This window comes from Artemia sp. Qi Xiang Cuo, chromosome 11 (assembly GCF_049724085.1).
Source record: "Artemia sp. Qi Xiang Cuo chromosome 11, ASM4972408v1, whole genome shotgun sequence".
In the NCBI taxonomy this organism is placed as follows: Eukaryota; Metazoa; Arthropoda; class Branchiopoda; order Anostraca; family Artemiidae; genus Artemia; species Artemia sp. Qi Xiang Cuo.
The window spans coordinates 48,271,137-48,290,562 of record NC_142804.1 but is presented as its reverse complement, the minus strand read 5'-3'; the positions used below and the strand labels follow the sequence as shown (position 1 = coordinate 48,290,562).

Genomic DNA, 19,426 nt, shown 5'->3' with positions numbered 1-19,426 from the left:
ACGAGTCGAATACAAATTTCTGGGGGTGGGGGGTACAACCCCATAGCCTCCCCCATAATATGGCCCTACGAAGTAAACTATCTCTTTGAATTCGTTTTTCTTATTTATGGAAGTCCAGCTTTACAAACACATCCAACATCTGAGATTGATACCTTATCAGGCGAATTTTCCTAGAACGAGGAGTTACAAAATCCAAAAAAGTCATTCAAAATGAGGTCGGGTTTTAATCTATAAAAATTCCAAATAGCAGGCGTGCCCATAAAAATTGCCGGTGGACATTGACTTTTATCTTTGCTGGCCAAAATTTGCTACAAAATCATAGTTTATATTTTAGATCACTAGTTATACTAAACTAAATCTGAGTTACCAGTAGCTTATTTCACGACCGAAGCAAAACAAATTGCAATTATTTGGTTAGTTAATGATAGTAATGTATTTTCGTTCAGGAAATCCAAATGGGTCATTTGGAATACGATACAAACTTTAAACAAAATAGGCTACACGTTTTGCGGTAAAATTGTGCTTAAATTACATTCCTAGAATCCAAAATTACTCTAAAATCCATCATAATAAATTGATGGGATAATTTTGTACTTTATAAGTATATTTTTGTCCAAACTTGGGAAAAATAGCCTATCTAACAAGGTTATACAGGAGTTTAGTACCTTCTGTCCCAAAGGACTCAACTCGAGATCCTCAGTAGGTCACTGTCAATGTAACAGATTTTGAAGTTTTACACTAGATCTGCGAAATTTACTGCTAAAGAAACTAGTCAAACAGGTTTTTTCAACGGAGATTTACTATGCTGAGGATTGCAAACAGGTATTTATTACTACGTTTACAATATTTAAACTTTTGTTTTTGGGGTTTAGGGGGGGAAGGTACCTAAGTTAGGTTACGTAGTCCATATGCAATATAAATAAACCAGCGCTATACACGAAAGAAGTCAAGTTTGGTTAATGCTAATGAAATAAAATAAAATATGATAAATATATAATAGTTTACCAACAAATGTGGGCTATATATGTGCAAATTAGGGGGGGGGGAGGGGTAAGTACCTTTACGTATTTAATATATGATATGCTTTAACCCCAACCCCCTAATTTGCAAATATATAGCCCAATTGGTAGTGGTGCATTAGATGGTCACTTCTAAAAAGTCAAGTTTGGTTAATGCTAATGAAATAAAATAGGATGAATATATAATAGTGTAAAGTATTTAACATCAATTCGAGAAGCATTTCCGGGTATCTCCTTTCTTAGTTAGTTGGGCATTTATGCGTCAACGATAGCGGTCCAGGGGGGAGCTCTTGGGACTAAAAGCTAGTCGTGGGAAAGGGGTCGTTCCCAGGGCTGGAACTTCCGTTCCAGGAAAGTTACATTCTTCGCTCAGTTCTAAAGGCAGTCCATCTCTCGCCTTCGTCTTAGCTAGTTGATCTTGTGCTACCTTATTTTCTCTGTGTGTATTCTCACGTTATTCAATAAAGACCTTATACCAACGTTTATCGTCTATCTTTGGAATTTACGTAAACCATTACATCTGCCAACATAGAAGGGCATAAACAAAGAACTAAAGAGAGGTTTAGAGAGTGGTGGCAAGCGGTTAAAATTAGTGGAGCATATATCACTAGGGGAAAACCTCCAAGTGACATTTGAGTGACCGTTATAAGTACTTACGACATCTTATGCTAAATACTGGCAACATATTGAAGAGTATTTTTCCCGCTACCAGACTGTGATATTGAGCTGCAAATACTACAAAAGACTGATTAATAAGACATCGAAACGTTACGAGCTATTGAACTTTCTTCTTTTCAAAGCGCCTTCTTGAGAAACACTTTCTTTTAAATGAACATTTTGAAATAGGCTGTTACAGAATGCCTAATATGGATTCCCTCGCGATAGCTTCTACCTACTAATTAAAATTTCTACAACTGAGAGTCTCCGGTTGATTTCTACCTTCACTTAGCGATTCTACGGTTGGTGGTTTATTTTACCTGATTTTATACAGTCGACGTGTGATCTACATTTGACAGTTTCCAACCAAAATTTAACATTTTGAATTCGATAATCGAAAATTAATTCTCAATTGTGACTACATTTGACGCTAGTGATTTAATTGAAACCAACTACAATTGGATCTGGAAAGGAATATCTTTCGTAAGTGATTTACCACGATTAAACAACCCAGTAAATTTTATTATACCCTTGCTGTTAGAAGTGAAGTTATTGCCCAAAATTTAGCGTCCGTAATTAAAGAACGGTGTTTAAAACAAATATTTAAATTTTTAGAATAACTGCTTTTCAAATTTTAATCTCAATATGTCAGTTTTTATTCCTATTCTCGATCCGGCGGAAACTGGATATAACAAAAAGGTTGCTTTTGATTTTGTAAAACAGTGGAGGGGAAATGGCATATTTCCACCTCTTTTATTTGACCCAAATGATCCTGATTTCGATCAAGATGAACTTTATGATTACCTTCAAAAGATCAAGACATGGGTCCCAACAAACCCTCCAACTCCCCTGAGCACCACCCCAATTAATCCTCCAATAGAACAGCCTCAACAGTCCCAAGTAATAGGATCGCTAATTGACCCTTTTTTTTTTTTTAGTAATAACGCCATTCACAAAGTCAGAAAAGGGGAAAAATAATTAAGTTTTTTACAAAATTTGTTACAAAGTTACAAAAATTGAGTTTGTTGCAAAGTTAAAAAAAATTTCAGTTGTTGTTAAATTGGTCCGATTCAAAAGCTGTGCGTCATTTTTGGCCCATGGTTTGTTTCGCTCCTTTTTTGGGAATCTGGATCCCACGATTATAAATTTGTCAAGTTTAAAAGGTGGATTACTTGTAGTATATACCCCAGGCAAAATAGTAGGCAAAATGGTTGCAGAGTTTGTAGGAGTGGCTCAATTTAAGATTCTATAGAAGGATGCAAAGATTAGGAAGGTCATTTAGGGTGTCCTTAGAAGCCAGGGATGATGGTGTAGTTCTTGGAAGATTTGCTCTAAATTTATTCAAGGAGTGGATCAGACCGTCCTACAAACGGTATTTGTTAGAGAATAGTGCAGAATTTTTTTTTGTTTAGGTGATGCGTATAAGGTTGCAATACAATATGAACAGATAGAACAGATAGTGGGGAAAGGAGACACGTCTTCGTTTTCCGATGAATTTCTTTCTGCGCTGACGAGGGTGAAATTTGGACTCAATGATAATGAGAAGGCACTGCGAGATGGTACTGATTCCTTGCAGGGTGGTTTGGCTACCCAGCAAAAGGGAGCTGGTTTTGAAGTCCCGTGGGATGGTACTGATGCCTCAAGGGATGGTTTTTTTGTTGCACTGCGAGATGGTACTGATTCCTCGCAGGGCGGTTTGGCTACCCAGGAAAAGGGAGCTGGTTTTGAGGTCCCGTGGGATGGTACTGATGCCTCACGGGATGGGTTTTTTGTTGCACTGCGAGATGGTACTGATTCCTCGCAGGGCGGTTTGGCTACCCAGGAAGAGGGAGCTGGTTTTTAGGTCCCGGGGGATGGTACTGAGGCCTCACGGGATGGGTTTGGTGTTGGACTGCGAGATGGTAATGATTCCTCGCAGGGCGGTTTGGCGACCCAGGAAAAGGGAGCTCGTTTTGAGGTCCCGTGGGATGGTACTGTTGCATCCTGGGATGTTTTTTTTTTTGGTGCACTGCAAGATGTTACTGATGCCTCGCAGGAAGGTTTGGATACCCAGGTAAAGGGAGCTGGTTGTAATATCATGCAATATGAGGTTGATGCCACACAGAAGGTTTTTAATGCGTAGCGCTAATAGTTATGTAGAGATATCAACAGTAGTACTGCCATTTGTCGAACCACAAGTTAGTAGAGAAAAACCAAATAGGTCTAAACCGAGGCGTTCCGCAGCAATAAAACCCCGAGGATTTTATTGGGAATAATATCTTAACGTCATTGCAGCATGGTATGATTTTTAAAGTTTCTGCAACTTCATTTATTTGTCGCTGGTATTTTCAGGATTAATTAGCCTTTCCCGGTCATTCCTTTTGCCCTAATTCAAAGTTTATACATAATCCCAACTTTCCTTGTCCTCATCAAATTCAGGGGTATGGGGAGCAAGTCTATTTTAAAGTATACAAAGAAAAATGAAGTGTTAAAATATCCAGTTTCCGACTACTGTTGTTAGTGTGGTTCGTTTATACTATGTAAGGTTTTACTTATGCAAGTATTGTGTAGTGTTTGTATTATGTAATTGTTTACTAGTTCATGCTGTAGAATGTTAGTAGGTGAGAAGTGAATAATTTGGGAAGGCAATGTTTTGAGTTCAATTAAAGTTTGAGGGTTTAATGAGAAGGGGATAAGCCAAATTTGGGAAATTTAACTTAAAACAGGGGGGAGAATCTGTAAAGTATTTAACATCAATTCGAGAAGCATTTCCGGGTATCTCCTTTCTTAGTTAGTTGGGCATTTATGCGTCAATGATAGCGGTCCAGGGGGGGAGCTCTTGGGACTAAAAGCTAGTCGTGGGACAGGGGTCGTTCCCAGGGCTGGAACTTCCGTTCAAGGAAAGTTACATTCTTCGCTCATTTCTAAAGGCAGTCCATCGTTCGCCTTCGTCGTAGCTAGTTGATCTTGTGCTACCTTATTTTCTCTGTGTGTATTCTCACGTTATTCAATAAAGACCTTATACCAACGTTTATCGTCTATCTTTGGAATTTACGTAAACCATCACATCTGCCAATACAATAAGGGTATATGGAAAGGACCTAAATAGAGGTTTACAATAGTTTAGAAACAAATTTGGGCTATATATTTGCACATTAGGGGGATTGGGGGGCAAAGCATAGAATATATTAAACACTTAACCTAACCTAGGTACGTACCCCCCCCCCTATACCCCAAAATACAACAGTTTAGATATCGTAAACGCAATGAAAACTACTCTGCATTCCATTCTTAATAACGGCCTCTTTGAAAATAACCGGTCTCTGGCGGGTTTCGTCTGTCATTGCATGACTGGTTTCCTTGCATAGTATATAAAAGTGACTATCTAATGCACTAGTACCGCCCAATTTTGTTTCTAAACTATTATATTTTTATCCCATTTTGTTTTATTTCATTAGCATTAACCAAACTTCACTTCGCGCGTGTTATACAGATAATAGAACAGTACCAAAATGAATCTTGATCCGTGCCCCTCTCAGTTATTTACCAGATATTTTCCAATAAACCTAGGAACTTCTAACTACATTTGCTCAAGACTTGCTCCTATGCACAATGTTTGTTTTTATTTTGGACGGGCGAATAATTTAAACAGAAATGTGTAACTTCAGCTATGTGACTAAGAAAAAACCCACCCTATTTTCAACTGTGAGCAGGTGGGAAATAAAAAGAAATTTACATATAAAACAAGAAACTCAGGAAGTCCAAAGTCATTAGAGATAAGTTCTGCTTTGCTATTCTCAATCGCAAAGCAATCAAAAGAAGGAAATCAAAGTGAATTGTAGAAACCATCTTTTTTGGAGAGGCGCCATAACAATGAAATAAGATTCAAAATTGAAATACCGGGGCTTTTTCGTGCTATTCGATTATGTCGTACTGCTTTCGTTCCACATTTTTCAAGCTTGTTAAAAAGATATTACATTTCAACTTCACATGCCCAAAGTGACAGACAGGTTTGAAATAGTAGATTTATAGTTGAAGCAGCTTTTGAATATACTTGTACGGCACAAATATTGCGGATTTTTTTAAATCAAAAATGTGAAGCAGTAAAACTGAGCATATATTCCAAGAAGTCAGAATAAGATGTTAGCAGCTTTTGTATTTGTCAGCTTTATAGTTGGTAAGCGTCCGTGACACATAGCCAATCACATGAGATTATAGTCAAATATTTTTTTTACAAGTAAGCAATCTGTTTCTCTGTGCTTGCACATTAGGATTACAAAGATAGATCTACGATCTACGATCTAGACCCTACGATCGATCTGAAAGATGTGTTCTCCAGAAGACCAATAAGAGAAGTAGGTGTAACAACAGAGTTATTAGCAATTTTCCCCTCTAAAAAATACTGCAGTACCCTTTCTAAAACTTTGGGTGTGTTCAGCCATGACAAAGATAGATCTACGATCTAGACCCTACGATCGATCTGAAAGATGTGTTCTCCAGAAGACCAATAAGAGAAGTAGGTGTAACAACAGAGTTATTAGCAATTTTCCCCTCTAAAAAATACTGCAGTACCCTTTCTAAAACTTTGGGTGTGTTCAGCCATGACTTCAACCACGGGTCTACCAGATTTTTTCTGAGATTTAAAGTTACTGCTTGTCAGTTTTAGCGAGTTAAAACTAAAAATAAGAATAACAATTGTATGCATAGGCTTGCGTAACTTGTTAAGCATTGCTTAAATAGCTAAAATTAGACTGTTTTTATCTTACAAATCCCAGATCTCTTCAAAAACTTTAAGAAAGGCTTTCCCAACCGTACATAGTTTGGTCGCACCTATTTGAACCTGAAAATACACTATTTTATTTAGGTACAGGACTATCCAGATGAAAAAAATGTTATCATAGCCGCAGGATAATACAGCAGAATTCGGGGGGTTTTTTACACACAAAAAAAAAGCGCAAAAATTTGTTTTACGTAATGAAAAAAGATTCCAGGGGTTCAAAACTGGTAACCCATCACCCCCTGGATACGACATTCACCACGGTTGTTGAACACAAGGTTACTGGGTGTACGATAGATGGAAAAAAGAGAAACAGAATGTAGGGTTGGAGGCGTTGAGGGGACAAGCGATGCAAGGCGCAAGACATCTCACTTCTATTTGAATGGGCTTTACTAATGCCTACTATAACCATTTTTCTTCGAACGACAAACCTTGGATACAATTTGATACAATTTTTGTTTCTCGTGTAATAGCAATTTTGAATTTGTATTCGAAAGCACGCGGTTGTGTATAACCTACCCTTTGGCAAATATAAAGATTAAAATTTTTATAGACAAAGCTAGGATCAAAGTTCAGTAAATCATGCCTTAAAGACATGCGAACGCTTAAAATTGATTCTGTAATTGTCGCCTTCGTCTGAGCTAACTGTCTCATTCCTTATTTCTTCTACAGGATGCTGATTGTTAAACCAAAATTAAGAAACTTGACGGACTAAAATTGCATTTTCCTGTCCAATGCTCTCTTCTAGTCTGTCTATTTGAACATTATGGAATAAACTACAACTTTCTCGTTATTTGAAATTTCGCGCTCTTGCCTTCTTTTTTAACCTTTTTGTTAACAATTGTTATTATTCAGGAGACACGATGAATTAAACGTCTCTAATTTGGGTGGCACCATGCCTAGATGTCATGAGCTGTAAAATCAGGATTTCACGGTTTACTTTTATACTTCCAACCACAAATTAGACCTTTTTGTAAGCCAGGGAGGGGGATAAAAAATCAAATGGATAAAAAAATCAGGTGAACTATTTAAAATACGGAATTATTGGAAAAATCTCAAAAGAAGGTGTGATTCCAGGAGAGGAAGTCCGACCCAAACGCTCCGTCTACGTAATGGATCGTTCCAACGTCAATCCCCGGATCGTTCTCCTATCTACACCTATAGCTAATAATAAACATTTCTTACCATACCAAAAAACAATGGAGGACAGGAATGTCCCCCTAATACTTGTTCCAAAAAATAGGGGTGTAAAGTATTTGGAACATAAATTCGAGAAGGCTTTTTCTGGTGTCTCGTTTCTTAGAGATTTGGCCATATATATGTCAACGAGAACAGTCCAGGGGGGCTTTTGGGACTAAGGCTAGTCGTGGGAAAGAGTCCGGTCCCAGGCATGGTTGAACAACCAATAGCTGGAACTTCCGTTCCAGGAAAGTTATATTCTTGGCTCATTCCTAAAGGCAGTCCATCGTTCGCCTTCGTCGTAGCTAGTTGTTCTTGTGCTACCTTATTTTCTCTATGTATTCTCACGTTATTTAATAAAGACCATGTACCAACGTTTATCGTCTATCTTTGGAATTTACGTAAACCATTACATCTGCCAATATAAAAGGCATACAAAGAAAGAACTAGATAGAGGTTTACAGAGTGGTGGCAAGCGGTTAAAACTAGTGGAGCATATATCACTAGGGGAAAACCTCCAAGTGACATTTGAGTGACCGTTATAAGTACTTACGACATCTTACGCTACATACTGGCAACATATTGAAGAGCTATTTCGCCCGCTACCAAAATTGCTTGTGATATTGAACGGCAAATACTACAAAAGACTGATAAAAAGGCATCGAAATGTTACGAGGTATTGAACTTTTTTCTATTCAAAGCGCCTTCTTGAGAAACATTTTCTTTTAAATGAACATTTTGAAATAGGCTGTTACACAATGCCCAATATGGATTTCCTCGCGATAGCTTCTACATACTAATTCAAATTTCTACAACTGAAAGTCTCCGGTTGATTTCTACTTTCACTTAGCCATTTTACGTTTGGTGTTTTTTTTTACCTGATTTTATACAGTCGACGTGTGATCTACATTTGACAGTTTCCAAACAAAATTTAACATTGTGAATTCGATAATCGAAAATTAATTCTCAATTGTGACTCCATTTGACGCTAGTGATTTAATTGAGACCAACTGAAATTGGATGTAAGACAGACGACCTTTCGTAAGTGATTTAACGCGGTTAGCCAACCCAGTAAAATTTATTAGACCCTTGTTGTTAGAAGTGAAGTTAATTGCCCAAAATCTAGCGTCCGTAATTAAAGAATTGTGTTTAAAACCAACATTTAAATTTTTTAGAGTAATTGCTTTTTCAAATTTTGATCTCAAAATGTCAGTTTTTATTCCTATACTTGATACTGTGGAAATTGGATATAGGAAAAAGGTTGCTTTTGATTTTGTAAGACAGTGAAGGATAAATGGCATAGTTCCACCTCTTTTATTTGACTCAAATGATCCTGATTTCGATTAAGATGAACTTTATGATTACCTTCAAAAGATCAAGACATGGGTCCCAACAAACCCTCCAACTCCCCTGAGCACCACCCCAATTAATCCTTCAATAGAACAGCCTCAACAGTTCCAAGTAATAGGATCGCTAATTGACCTTTTTTTTAGTAATAACGCCACTCACAAAGTCAGAAAGTGGAAAAATAATTAAGTTTGTTACAAAATTTGTTACAAAGTTACAAAAATTGAGTTTGTTGCAAAGTTAAAAAAATTTCAGTTGTTGTTAAATTGGTCTGATTCAAAAGCTTTGCGTCATTTTTGGCCCATGGTTTGTTTCGTTCCTTTTTTGGGAATCTGGATCCCACGATTATAAATTTGTCAAGTTTAAAAGGTGGATTACTTGTAGTATATACCCCAGGCAAAATAGTAGGCAAAATGGTTGCAGAGTTTGTAGGCGTGGCTCAATTTAAGGATGGAAGGGTATATCTCTTCTATAGAAGGATGCAAAAATTAGGAAGGTCATTTAGGGTGTCTTTAGAAGCCAGGGATGATGGTGTAGTTCTTGGAAGATTTGCTCTAAATTTATTCAAGGAGTGGATCAGACCGTCCTACAAACGGTATTTGTTAGAGAATAGAGCAGAATTTCTTTTTTTGTTTAGGTGATGCGTATAAGGTTGCAATACAATATGAACAGATAGAACAGATAGTGGGGAAAGAAGACACGTCTTCTTTTTCCGATGGATTTCTTTCTGCGCTGACGAGGGTGAAATTTGGACTCAATGATAATGAGAAGGCACTGCGAGATGGTACTGATTCCTCGCAGGGCGGTTTGGCTTCCCATGGAAAGGGAGCTGGTTTTGAGGTCCCGCGAGATGGTACTGATGCCTCACGGGATGGGTTTTTTTTTGTTGCACTGCGAGATGGTACTGATTCCTCGCCGGGTGGTTTGGCTACCCAAGAAAAGAGAGCTGGTTTTGACGTCCCGTGGGATGGTACTGATGCCTCACGGGATGGTTTTTTTTTGTTGCACTGTGAGATGGTACTGATTCCTCGCTGGGCGGGTTGGCTACCCAGGGAAAGGGAGCGGGGTTTGAGGTCCCGTGGGATGGTACTGATGCCTCACGGGATGATTTTTGTTGTTGCACTGCGAGATGGTACTGATGCCTCGCAGGGCGGCTTGGATACCCAGGAAAAGGGGGCTGGTTTTGAGGTCCAGTGGGATGAGGTTGATGCCTCACGGAATGGTTTTAATGCGTAGCGCTAATAGTTATGTAGAGATATCAACAGTAGTACTGCCATTTGTCGAACCACAAGTCAGTAGAGAAAAACCAAATAGGTCTAAACCAAGGCTTTCCGCAGCAATAAAACCCCGAGGATTTTATTGGGAATAATATCTTAACGTCATTGCTGCATGGTATGATTTTTAGAGTTTCTGCAATTTCATTTATCTGTCGCTGGTATTTTCAGGATTAATTAGCCTTTCCCGGTCATTCCTTTTGCCCTAATTCAAAGTTTATACATAATCCCAACTTTCCTTGTCCTCATCAAATTCAGGGGTATGGGGAACAAGTCTATTTTAAAGCATACAAAGAAAAATGAAGTGTTAAAATATCCAGTTTCCGACTACTGTTATTGGTGTGGTTCGTTTATACTATATAAATTTTTACTTATGCAAGTATTGTGTAGTGTTTATATTATGTAATTCTTTACTAGTTTATGCTGAAGAATGTTAGTAGGTGAGAAGTGAATAATTTGGGAAGGGTATTGAATGTTTTGAATTCAATTAAAGTTTGAGGGTTTAATGAGAAGGGGATAAGCCAAATTTGGGAAATTTAACTTAAAACAGGGGGGAGAATCTGTAAAGTATTTGGAACATAAATTCGAGAAGGCTTTTTCTGGTGTCTCGTTTCTTAGAGATTTGGCCATATATATGTCAACGAGAACAGTCCAGGGGGGGCTCTTGGGACTAAAGCTAGTCGTGGGAAAGGGTCCGTTCCCAGGCATGGTTGAACAACCAATAGCTGGAACTTCCGTTCCAGGAAAGTTATATTCTTGGCTCATTTCTAAAGGCAGTCCATCTTTCGCCTTCGTCGTAGCTAGTTGTTCTTGTGCTACCTTATTTTCTCTGTGTATTCTCACGTTATTTAATAAAGACCATGTACCAACGTTTATCGTCTATCTTTGGAATTTACGTAAACCGTTACATCTGCCAATATAAAAGGCATACAAATAAAGAACTAAATAGAGGTTTACAGGGGCATGGGAAGCTGCCCGAAAAAAAATGGTAAAAACGACATGAATTTGGCTAGCTGGACCTAAAAATGCAATTCGTTAAACACCAAACAGCCTTTTCAAAAACAGGGCTATTATCAAGCCCTCTCTGAATTCGCACGCGATCAAAGCCGAATTTCACTTTCATCACAGTTTGTCTGCAGAATACAGAATAATTTGTTCTTTGAAAAGCATCTCACACTGAAACCAAAAGCTGAAAGCAGAGATATTGCTTTATTCGCATGAAAATTTACATTGGATTGTGCCAAACATAAATAACTTACATTTTCTACTTCCAAACAGTTTTTCTGAGAGTCAGCCATGATCACACTAATTGCTATGAAATACGACGATACGAACTGAGGATGTTTTATAGAAAAAATTTCATTTTCATCATCATTTCCTTTAGAGGGTGGAATCAGGATTTCTGCTCCATCTACTCTATCATGATGGCCTTGTCATAAGCATTTCTCTGTTCTATCGTCAACTTAATTTCAACATCCTGCATTTTGTTACAAATCGGTGAACTCAGTGCAAAACCAATCAACCTTACCTTCATATTTTTTCGTTCCCCAGAACACTAAAAAAAGTTTATCAAATTACAAGGTCCTAATTGCACACATTGCAAACCCACGGGGAACGGGTAAATTTCCCGGGATAGTATGGTACCAAAATATATTTGTTACCAAACAGCCTAATTGATATACTTTGACATATTACTAAAAATATTCGTTATGTGGTTCTCAGACATTTCAGTATACTTCTCAAATTTATAAGAAAGACACAACAGATTTCTGCTTTTAAAATACTCGCTTATTTGAATTTGTAATCGTGAATGTGAAAAAAAAACTTTTTTGCTAAGTAAATATTTGCATAAGAATAAATAAAACGCAGAAGATTCTGTACTTGCATCAACGACTAGGCTCTTTGCGCTATTTCAGGATATGGGAGGGGGCTTCAACTTTGTTAAAAGTCCCAAAAAAGGTAAATTATTCTGTTCATATATTATATTCTGTCTACTGTGATTTGAAAGGAGGGAAAATCAAAATAAAACACAACAAACATGAAAATTGAAAAAAATATTGAGTTTCAAATAGATGCTTTTTTCTACTAGTCCTTTAATGGCAAGGAAGCACGCTATCTCGTTCTAGTTAACTATGCTATATATTTTTTTACTTTGCTTTTAAAAAAACCAGTGTAGGTCGAATACATATAGAAAGACATAAAATTGTTTGGCTTTTTCATTGAAACTGCTAACAGTTTAAAATACTATTTTTGCTGTTTCGAAGTTAACATGCTATAATGATGAATATGGTTTTCAATTTGGCACTACCGAATGAGAAAATATGTCTGTCCAAAAGCTTAAAGAATCCGATATTTTGAAAATCATCTTGCGGGTCTCACCGTCAGCTGACTGTTTCAAAGACAAAGGCCCATTAGAAAATATTTCCAGCACCACAGGAAACTCTTAAAGCAATTTTGGTAAAAGTTTATAGGAGATTTTAAATTTGTAAACAGTTCAAAAATTAAACGAAAGGCTAGTTTAAAATATATAAAACGAATAATCTCTTAGTAATTTTTGAGCAAAGCGCTGTCTACTTAATGTACATACAGCACAAATAATATACATTCTGTGACGGCAAGGTTTTCAATCAAGGCGGGTAGCACAACAGGGAACTCTCAAAAGTGTAAGATTACTCAATTTATACTTTATTTGATCGAATTTTTAATATTTTCCAGGCATGTATGCTAGAATATGTTTAGAGACTGCCCCTTCCTGAACCTTAAAAAGAAAATTCTGCTCTGTTCAATCGAAAAATAAATTAATAATTTCTGATGATGTAAGTTTCATTAAAACTGGGTACTTCTATCTCCGGCACAAAACGGTGGAAGCTAAATGGTTTTCTAAGATTTCTAGGAAAGTGGGTGTAAGCTTTTAATTTTCCAAGGCCGTATCCAGGGAGGGTTACCCGGTTTGACCCCCCCCCCCCCGAAATCTTTGACCGAGTCGAAAATAAGTCGAAAATTAGTAAAACCTAGGTAAAAATCAGTAAAATTAGTCGAAAACTGAGTCAAAAATTAGTACCCCCCCGGAAAAATTCCTGGATCCGCCTTTGTAATTTTCTGTCGTTTTTTCGCACGTCTCATCCAAAGTCTACAAGTTATGGCAAGGCCGCCCAATCAATCCTAGATAGTTTACCACACAAACAAAAAAAGCTTATAATGGACGAGATAGGGTTATCCTTTAATGTATCAAATCCCCTTAACAACTGAATTATCTTGATCTGCCAAAAGTATAGATGATGTGACAGTGAACAGCATCTTACTGTGATAAGACCTAAAACACTTTCTGTGAGTCTTTAAGATACAATTTTAATGTCGCGTTATATTGTAACTCCTAAATCATAAAATAAAACCCTAGGTTAACCGAAATATTATTTGAACCCTAGAAATGCTCATTGCTATTCCTACACAAATTGAAAAAAAAATCGGCTCGGATTCAAACATTTCAAAGATTGATGGTACTCCTTTCCGGGCGTAGGGGGTCTTGAATAATTTTAAATATGCAAATACATACTACAAAGACCTATCAAAAGATGTAAAAGTCATAGCCTAGAAGTTTAAATCTTCGAAGCAACATTTACGATTTATTACATCGATTATCAAACAAATAGCTGGAATTAGTTGCAACATTTATATTCAAATCGATTGTCCATTGTCACGCAGAGAATCGTGATGTAAGTTATTTTGCAATTTTATAAAAACAGCAACCGATATTGCACACACAAAGACATGCTTTTCCTCCCCTACACCACGAACAAATACACGCGAAGCCCCCCCCCTTCCAAAAATATAAACAAACACAAACATTTTTACTATTTTTGAAATAGGTCAAATATACGACAGTTTTCTTAAATCACTCACCCCCCCACCAACAAAAAACTAACGTCAATGTATTCGAATCTTTTTGGGCAAGGAGGGCATACATTTTTTGGTACTTAGGCACTATATGGACCTTTACAAGGAAACCAGTCACGAAAAACCCGTTTTTGACGGGTTGACCGCTATAGAGTAATAAATGATAGCGTGGTTTTCATTGCATATACGATATATAAACTGTTGTTTTTGGGGTTAGGGGGGGGGGGAGGGGAAGGTACCTAGGTTAGGTTACGCATTTAATATATGCTATGCCTTACCCCCCCCCCCCTAATGTGCAAATATATAGCCCAAATTTGTTTATAAACTATTATATATTCATCCTATTTTATTTCATTAGCATTAGCCAAACTTGACTTTTTAGAAAGGCCCATATAATGCCCAAGTACCCATTTTTTAATGGAACTGTAAATAAGAAAAATAAGCTTGTAGGGCCAGTTACACAGACAAATATGTATTAACGAGGTACCCAAATTGTTGTACATTTTAATGTAATCTTCTATAAAAAAAATTTTAAAAGCCTCCCGCGCCGTCGAACATAGCCGGAATTTTACGAAAGTCAAAGAAAAGAGTTAATATGTCACAATACTTTTTATACAATGCGAAATTCTATGGGCCTATAGGAGAAACGTTATAACGTTTCTCGTGTCTCCTTCATAACTTCCACGTCTCGGAAACTCTTTTTAGCCCTTGTGCGCAGATATGAAGTTGTCATGCTATTAATATTTGTTTGCTCTATTTAAAAGCATGCCTATACACATAGGCGATAGGGGGAGGGAGGGAGTTCCATCCCTAATAAAGATGGATGTACGATAGATCGAACCTAAAGCTGTACTTTATTCGTGTTTCCCAACACTACACACTAGGAAGGCATACGAGTACGTCTTATATTTCACGACGATTTATATGATTTTTTTTCACACAATTGATGAAAGATTCCTGGGTTTTCGCCTGTCCGATAGCCCCCCTCCTCGAAACATGGGTTCAAATACACCTATCTGCTTAAAGGATCTTCACTATATTAAGAGAGAATAGTTAAAAATCCGATACATTTCATCAATCAATGCAAGGACCACCATATGATATTAATTCTAAAACATGCAATACTTATTATAGCAAAATAACAAATTCTCATACTCAAATTATACCAGCTGTTTTAAATGAAACCACAAGAGATCATCGTCCTTCCAAGAAAAACTCGAATACCACCAACTTCGTGATGCTTACATTAACGTTTTTAAGATGATACATCTGATTAATTACCCTCCGTACGTGAATAACGGTTAACGTTTGTCAGCAGAACGCGTAACATATTACCGTGTCTTTATCTTCTTGTCAAAAAAGATGGAACAACACTTTTTTTTATTTTAAAAGCAGCTTCGATGAGTAAAATTCTGGTTCAGAACAATCCCACAATAGAAACTACAAACAACATTTATGACTTTTGCTTGTTAGAGTAAAAGTAAATCAAGGTTCTTACTAAGACGAAAGTCCGTATTTTTGAGTGAAAATGCGTGCCCCCCCCCAAAAAAAAAAAACAGGCAAACTAGCCTATTATGGAGAAGCTTAGTTCTTGATGATTTATAAGATTTTAATATATTTTTTCTTAACCTCTATAATAAAATCATACGGACGGAAGTAATACGAGTGGTGGTCTCTCAACCTTTTTAAACAACTGAGTAATAAGGAAAAAACTAAATCAGTCTTTCCAGACAGAAGATTTCATCAAGATTCTATTTAAGGGGATTCGATACCTTAAACATCATTTTCAGAGTCTCAGCGTCGGATGACCTTCTCAAAGGTAAAGGGCTCATTGGCCAATTTTCCAAGCACCATAGGGAGCACCCAAAGCAATTTCGATGAAAGTTAACAGGAGATCTTAAATGTGTACAGTTCGAAAACTTAACGAGACACTAGTTTGAAATAAAGAAAACGTATAATATCTTACCAAATGTTAGGCAAGGTGCTGTCTCTTCAATCTACATACAGCATGAATAATATACATACTGGTCTCGACAAGGCTTTCAGTCAAGGCGGTTGGCTGAACAGGGGAGTCCCCAAGCTGTCAAATTATTCGAATGATACTTCTTTTGAGCTGATTTGTAATGATTTCCAAGCAGGTATGCTAGAATATTTTTAGGGACTGTTCTTTCCTGAGCTTTAAAATGAAAATTCTGCTCCGTTGAATCGAAAAAACGAAATTCACACATTCTAATGATACAAGTTTTATAAAGACTAAGCATCTTTATTTCCTGCACAATAAGAGATGAGCTAAATGGATTTTCTAAGATTTTTGAGGGAAGTGGGTGCTTGGGAAAAAAACCTGTTTTTTGTTTAATTCTAGGTTCATTTTCTTGGCGATAAATGAGCAAACTAATTTCCAATTAATGCTGAAACGCATGTATTATACCCATTTATTGACTATATGCTCGTTTTATTCGCCCTTTCTCTTTTTAAGGTTAAGACAAAAGATCTACAATTTCTGTTTATAATCGACAATAGCTAGCACATCAATATCCTACCTCTTATCCTTCCTACCAATCAATATATGCGAAACAGGCCTCTTTGTCTTTCAAAAAGGAAAACTTACCTGAGGTGAAGAGGTTTGGAGAGGTTGGTCAAGACTGACAAAGCTCGATGCTCTTGAAGAAATTCTATCTTGTGTCAAGATGGAACTAAAAGATGTGATACTTAGGGTGTCTGACCCCGCTCCGGACTTGCTTCGTAGACTCCCTGCGACAGAACTTCCGCTGCTTAATGAGTTCCGCTGAGAGGGGCTTAGATGAGCGTGTTTTAACATCCCTATTCGAAAAAAGTGGTTATAGAAAGAAAAGAAAAGAAACTAGCAGAACTTGTATCTTACTTCATATCTGAGCATAGGGAGAACCCCCTATAACATGGGTGCCCATAAGGGGGGGGCGCCCCCTTGGCTGACTGATGCTGCCTTATTTTTATATTTTTGTTCTGAGATTTCTATTATATAGGATTAAAAGTTCCAATTAGACGAGGTTTGCCACCCCCCTAGAATTCAGCTTATGGGTGCCCATGCCCTCTAAGACTGGTAGAAACAGCATGAATATCCTAAGACACACTCAAAATACATCTAGAAGCTTTTCCATGGAGGACAATTTCCCTCACCACTACCACCCCCCCCCCCGAAAGTTTAGAAAATGTTTGAGCACAAGTCTTAGTTGATTCTTCGGAAGGTGCCCACATTAACTGAGGAACTTCCATCAGGGCCACTTCCCAGGTAAACAAAAAATGTAAATAACAATGAAAATTATAAAGAGCTTCGTAAATTGCGAGAAAAGGTCAAATAAAGACGTAAAGAAACTAAAGAGATCTGCGGTCTTTTTTTAAGTTTCAATCATCATGAGAAACTAGAAAATAATTATTTTATGAGAAAATTCACAAGACAAATTGCGACTATTGACAAAAAATCCCCGAGTTAATGTCTATTGTGATAAATATGTGTAACTATTCAGGCAGGGAGCAAAACTTCAAAAAATGTCAAAAAAGCAAGATATAAGAAATTATAAACATCGTAACAACATGCACGATTTGTGAACTCCAGGGAGAAGGCCCAAGCCAACAGTCTACCTCCCCATGTTTACGTGCCAGTCATGAGTAAGATGCGATTTCAGGATGTATATGGGTATGGCCCCTTCCCTGTGAGGCACGAGACTTGAACTAAACGTGCATTTTTTTTCATCTCTTCCTTGACGAACTGAATTCTCAAACATTTTTTTTTTTGGGGGGGGGGAACTATCGAAGCTCTTCAAAATAACAGAGAGCCTAGACGGTCCCATAGGAGATGATCAGGGGAAACACCGCCTCCACCTTCCTCAGGAGGACCAAAATATACAAAAACAACGGATATTCTAATAAAGACACCGAAAGATATCTTTTTCTTTCGTTCCAAGCAATTGGATCGGAACTTTTCCTCCTTAGTTCACCTCAATGCAGAGAGAATATCACTGTACAGTGTATCATTACAGAGAGAAAACTTCTGTACAGTTTATTAGACTATCAGAGTTGCTTCCAATTTAACTGGGTCCCAGCCCCACACCCACTAATCCCTGGATATGACTCTAAGGCTATATACAGAAGTTTGCTGGTTTTCTTTTGGTACTTTGGTTCTTTTGGTGCTTCAGTATTCTATGGAACACAACACACCATGGGCGCCCATAAGGGGGGGGCAACCGCCCCCTGGCTGAATGATGGTGCCTTATTTTATATTTTTGTTCTGAGATTTCCATTATATAGCATTGAAAGTGCCAATTAGACGAGGTTTGCCCCCCCCCCTGGAATTCAGCTTATGGGCGCCCATGCAACACACTCAAGTTTGGTGAATGCTAATGAAATGAAACCAAACATGATGAAAATACAATACTTTAGTAATAAATTATGAAAACTACAACAAAGAATTATGGTAGGGAAGCCGCACAGAACGCATTATATTAAATACCTAACCTAACCAAAATACCCAGTAAATATCTAATTAAAATATTAGCTACAATGTAGTTTTCTACCGATCTGAAGATAATTGTCTGGTATAAAGACCGTGAAAACCGGTTATTGTCTCATCTTCGCGATCCAAATTCTGGAGTGTGCACCATATAATACGGAAGTACCGTTCTTTTTCTTCTTTTTTTTTTATAAAATAGCATTATGAAGAAAAAACAGTGATGAGAAATAAGTAAACAAAATAATGTAAATCAACAAAACAAAGAAACTGGAGTAGTCTACATATCCTATGGCTATATTTGATATTATAGGGGGACTGGGATGAAGCAGTTAAACTGGAAACAACTCTGACAATCGAATTAATGGCAATTTTCTCCCGCATTGTAGTAGGCCTAAGAATAGTGTTACTCGAGTGTTTCGTTCTAGGAATGAGGGGAAAGGCAAGATAGCGAAGAATGTTAGGCTACTAAAATTTCGTAATTAGCAAGTTTTGTTTTCTCATGCAAGGCCTGGGCATTAATTAGCCTAAGTCAGCAACAGCGAAGCTTTAAATGCTTCCACTTTTGAAATGAATTCAGAAACTGTCGAGGTAAATTTTTCGTTGTTCATATTATATCCTTATGAATAAAGTAAACATAGCCTACTACTCGATGCTTTTTTTATGCTCTTTCCGAATATAATAATCATTTTTGTCGGAAATTAATTCGGTCAATATCTACCAAATCATATTATTGAGTTAGGACTAAAGTGAATACACCATTCGATGCCTTTTTTATGCTGATTACGAATATAATAAGCATTTCTATCGGAAATGA

The 19,426-nt window shown here is 37.3% G+C and overlaps 1 protein-coding gene across 2 annotated transcripts in view; it reads right to left on the bottom strand.

Moving 5' to 3' along the window:
- The window catches only part of rau (RA domain-containing protein rau), a 49,826-nt gene that overhangs the window by 29,596 nt on the left and 804 nt on the right, over window positions 1-19,426 (bottom strand). For both annotated transcript variants that reach the window (XM_089097248.1, XM_089097247.1), the window contains exon 2: window positions 16,735-16,946. In XM_089097248.1, coding sequence (XP_088953374.1) covers window positions 16,735-16,944 — 210 coding nt within the window. In that variant the 5' untranslated portion in view covers window positions 16,945-16,946. The remainder of the gene's footprint in view (window positions 1-16,734; window positions 16,947-19,426) is intronic.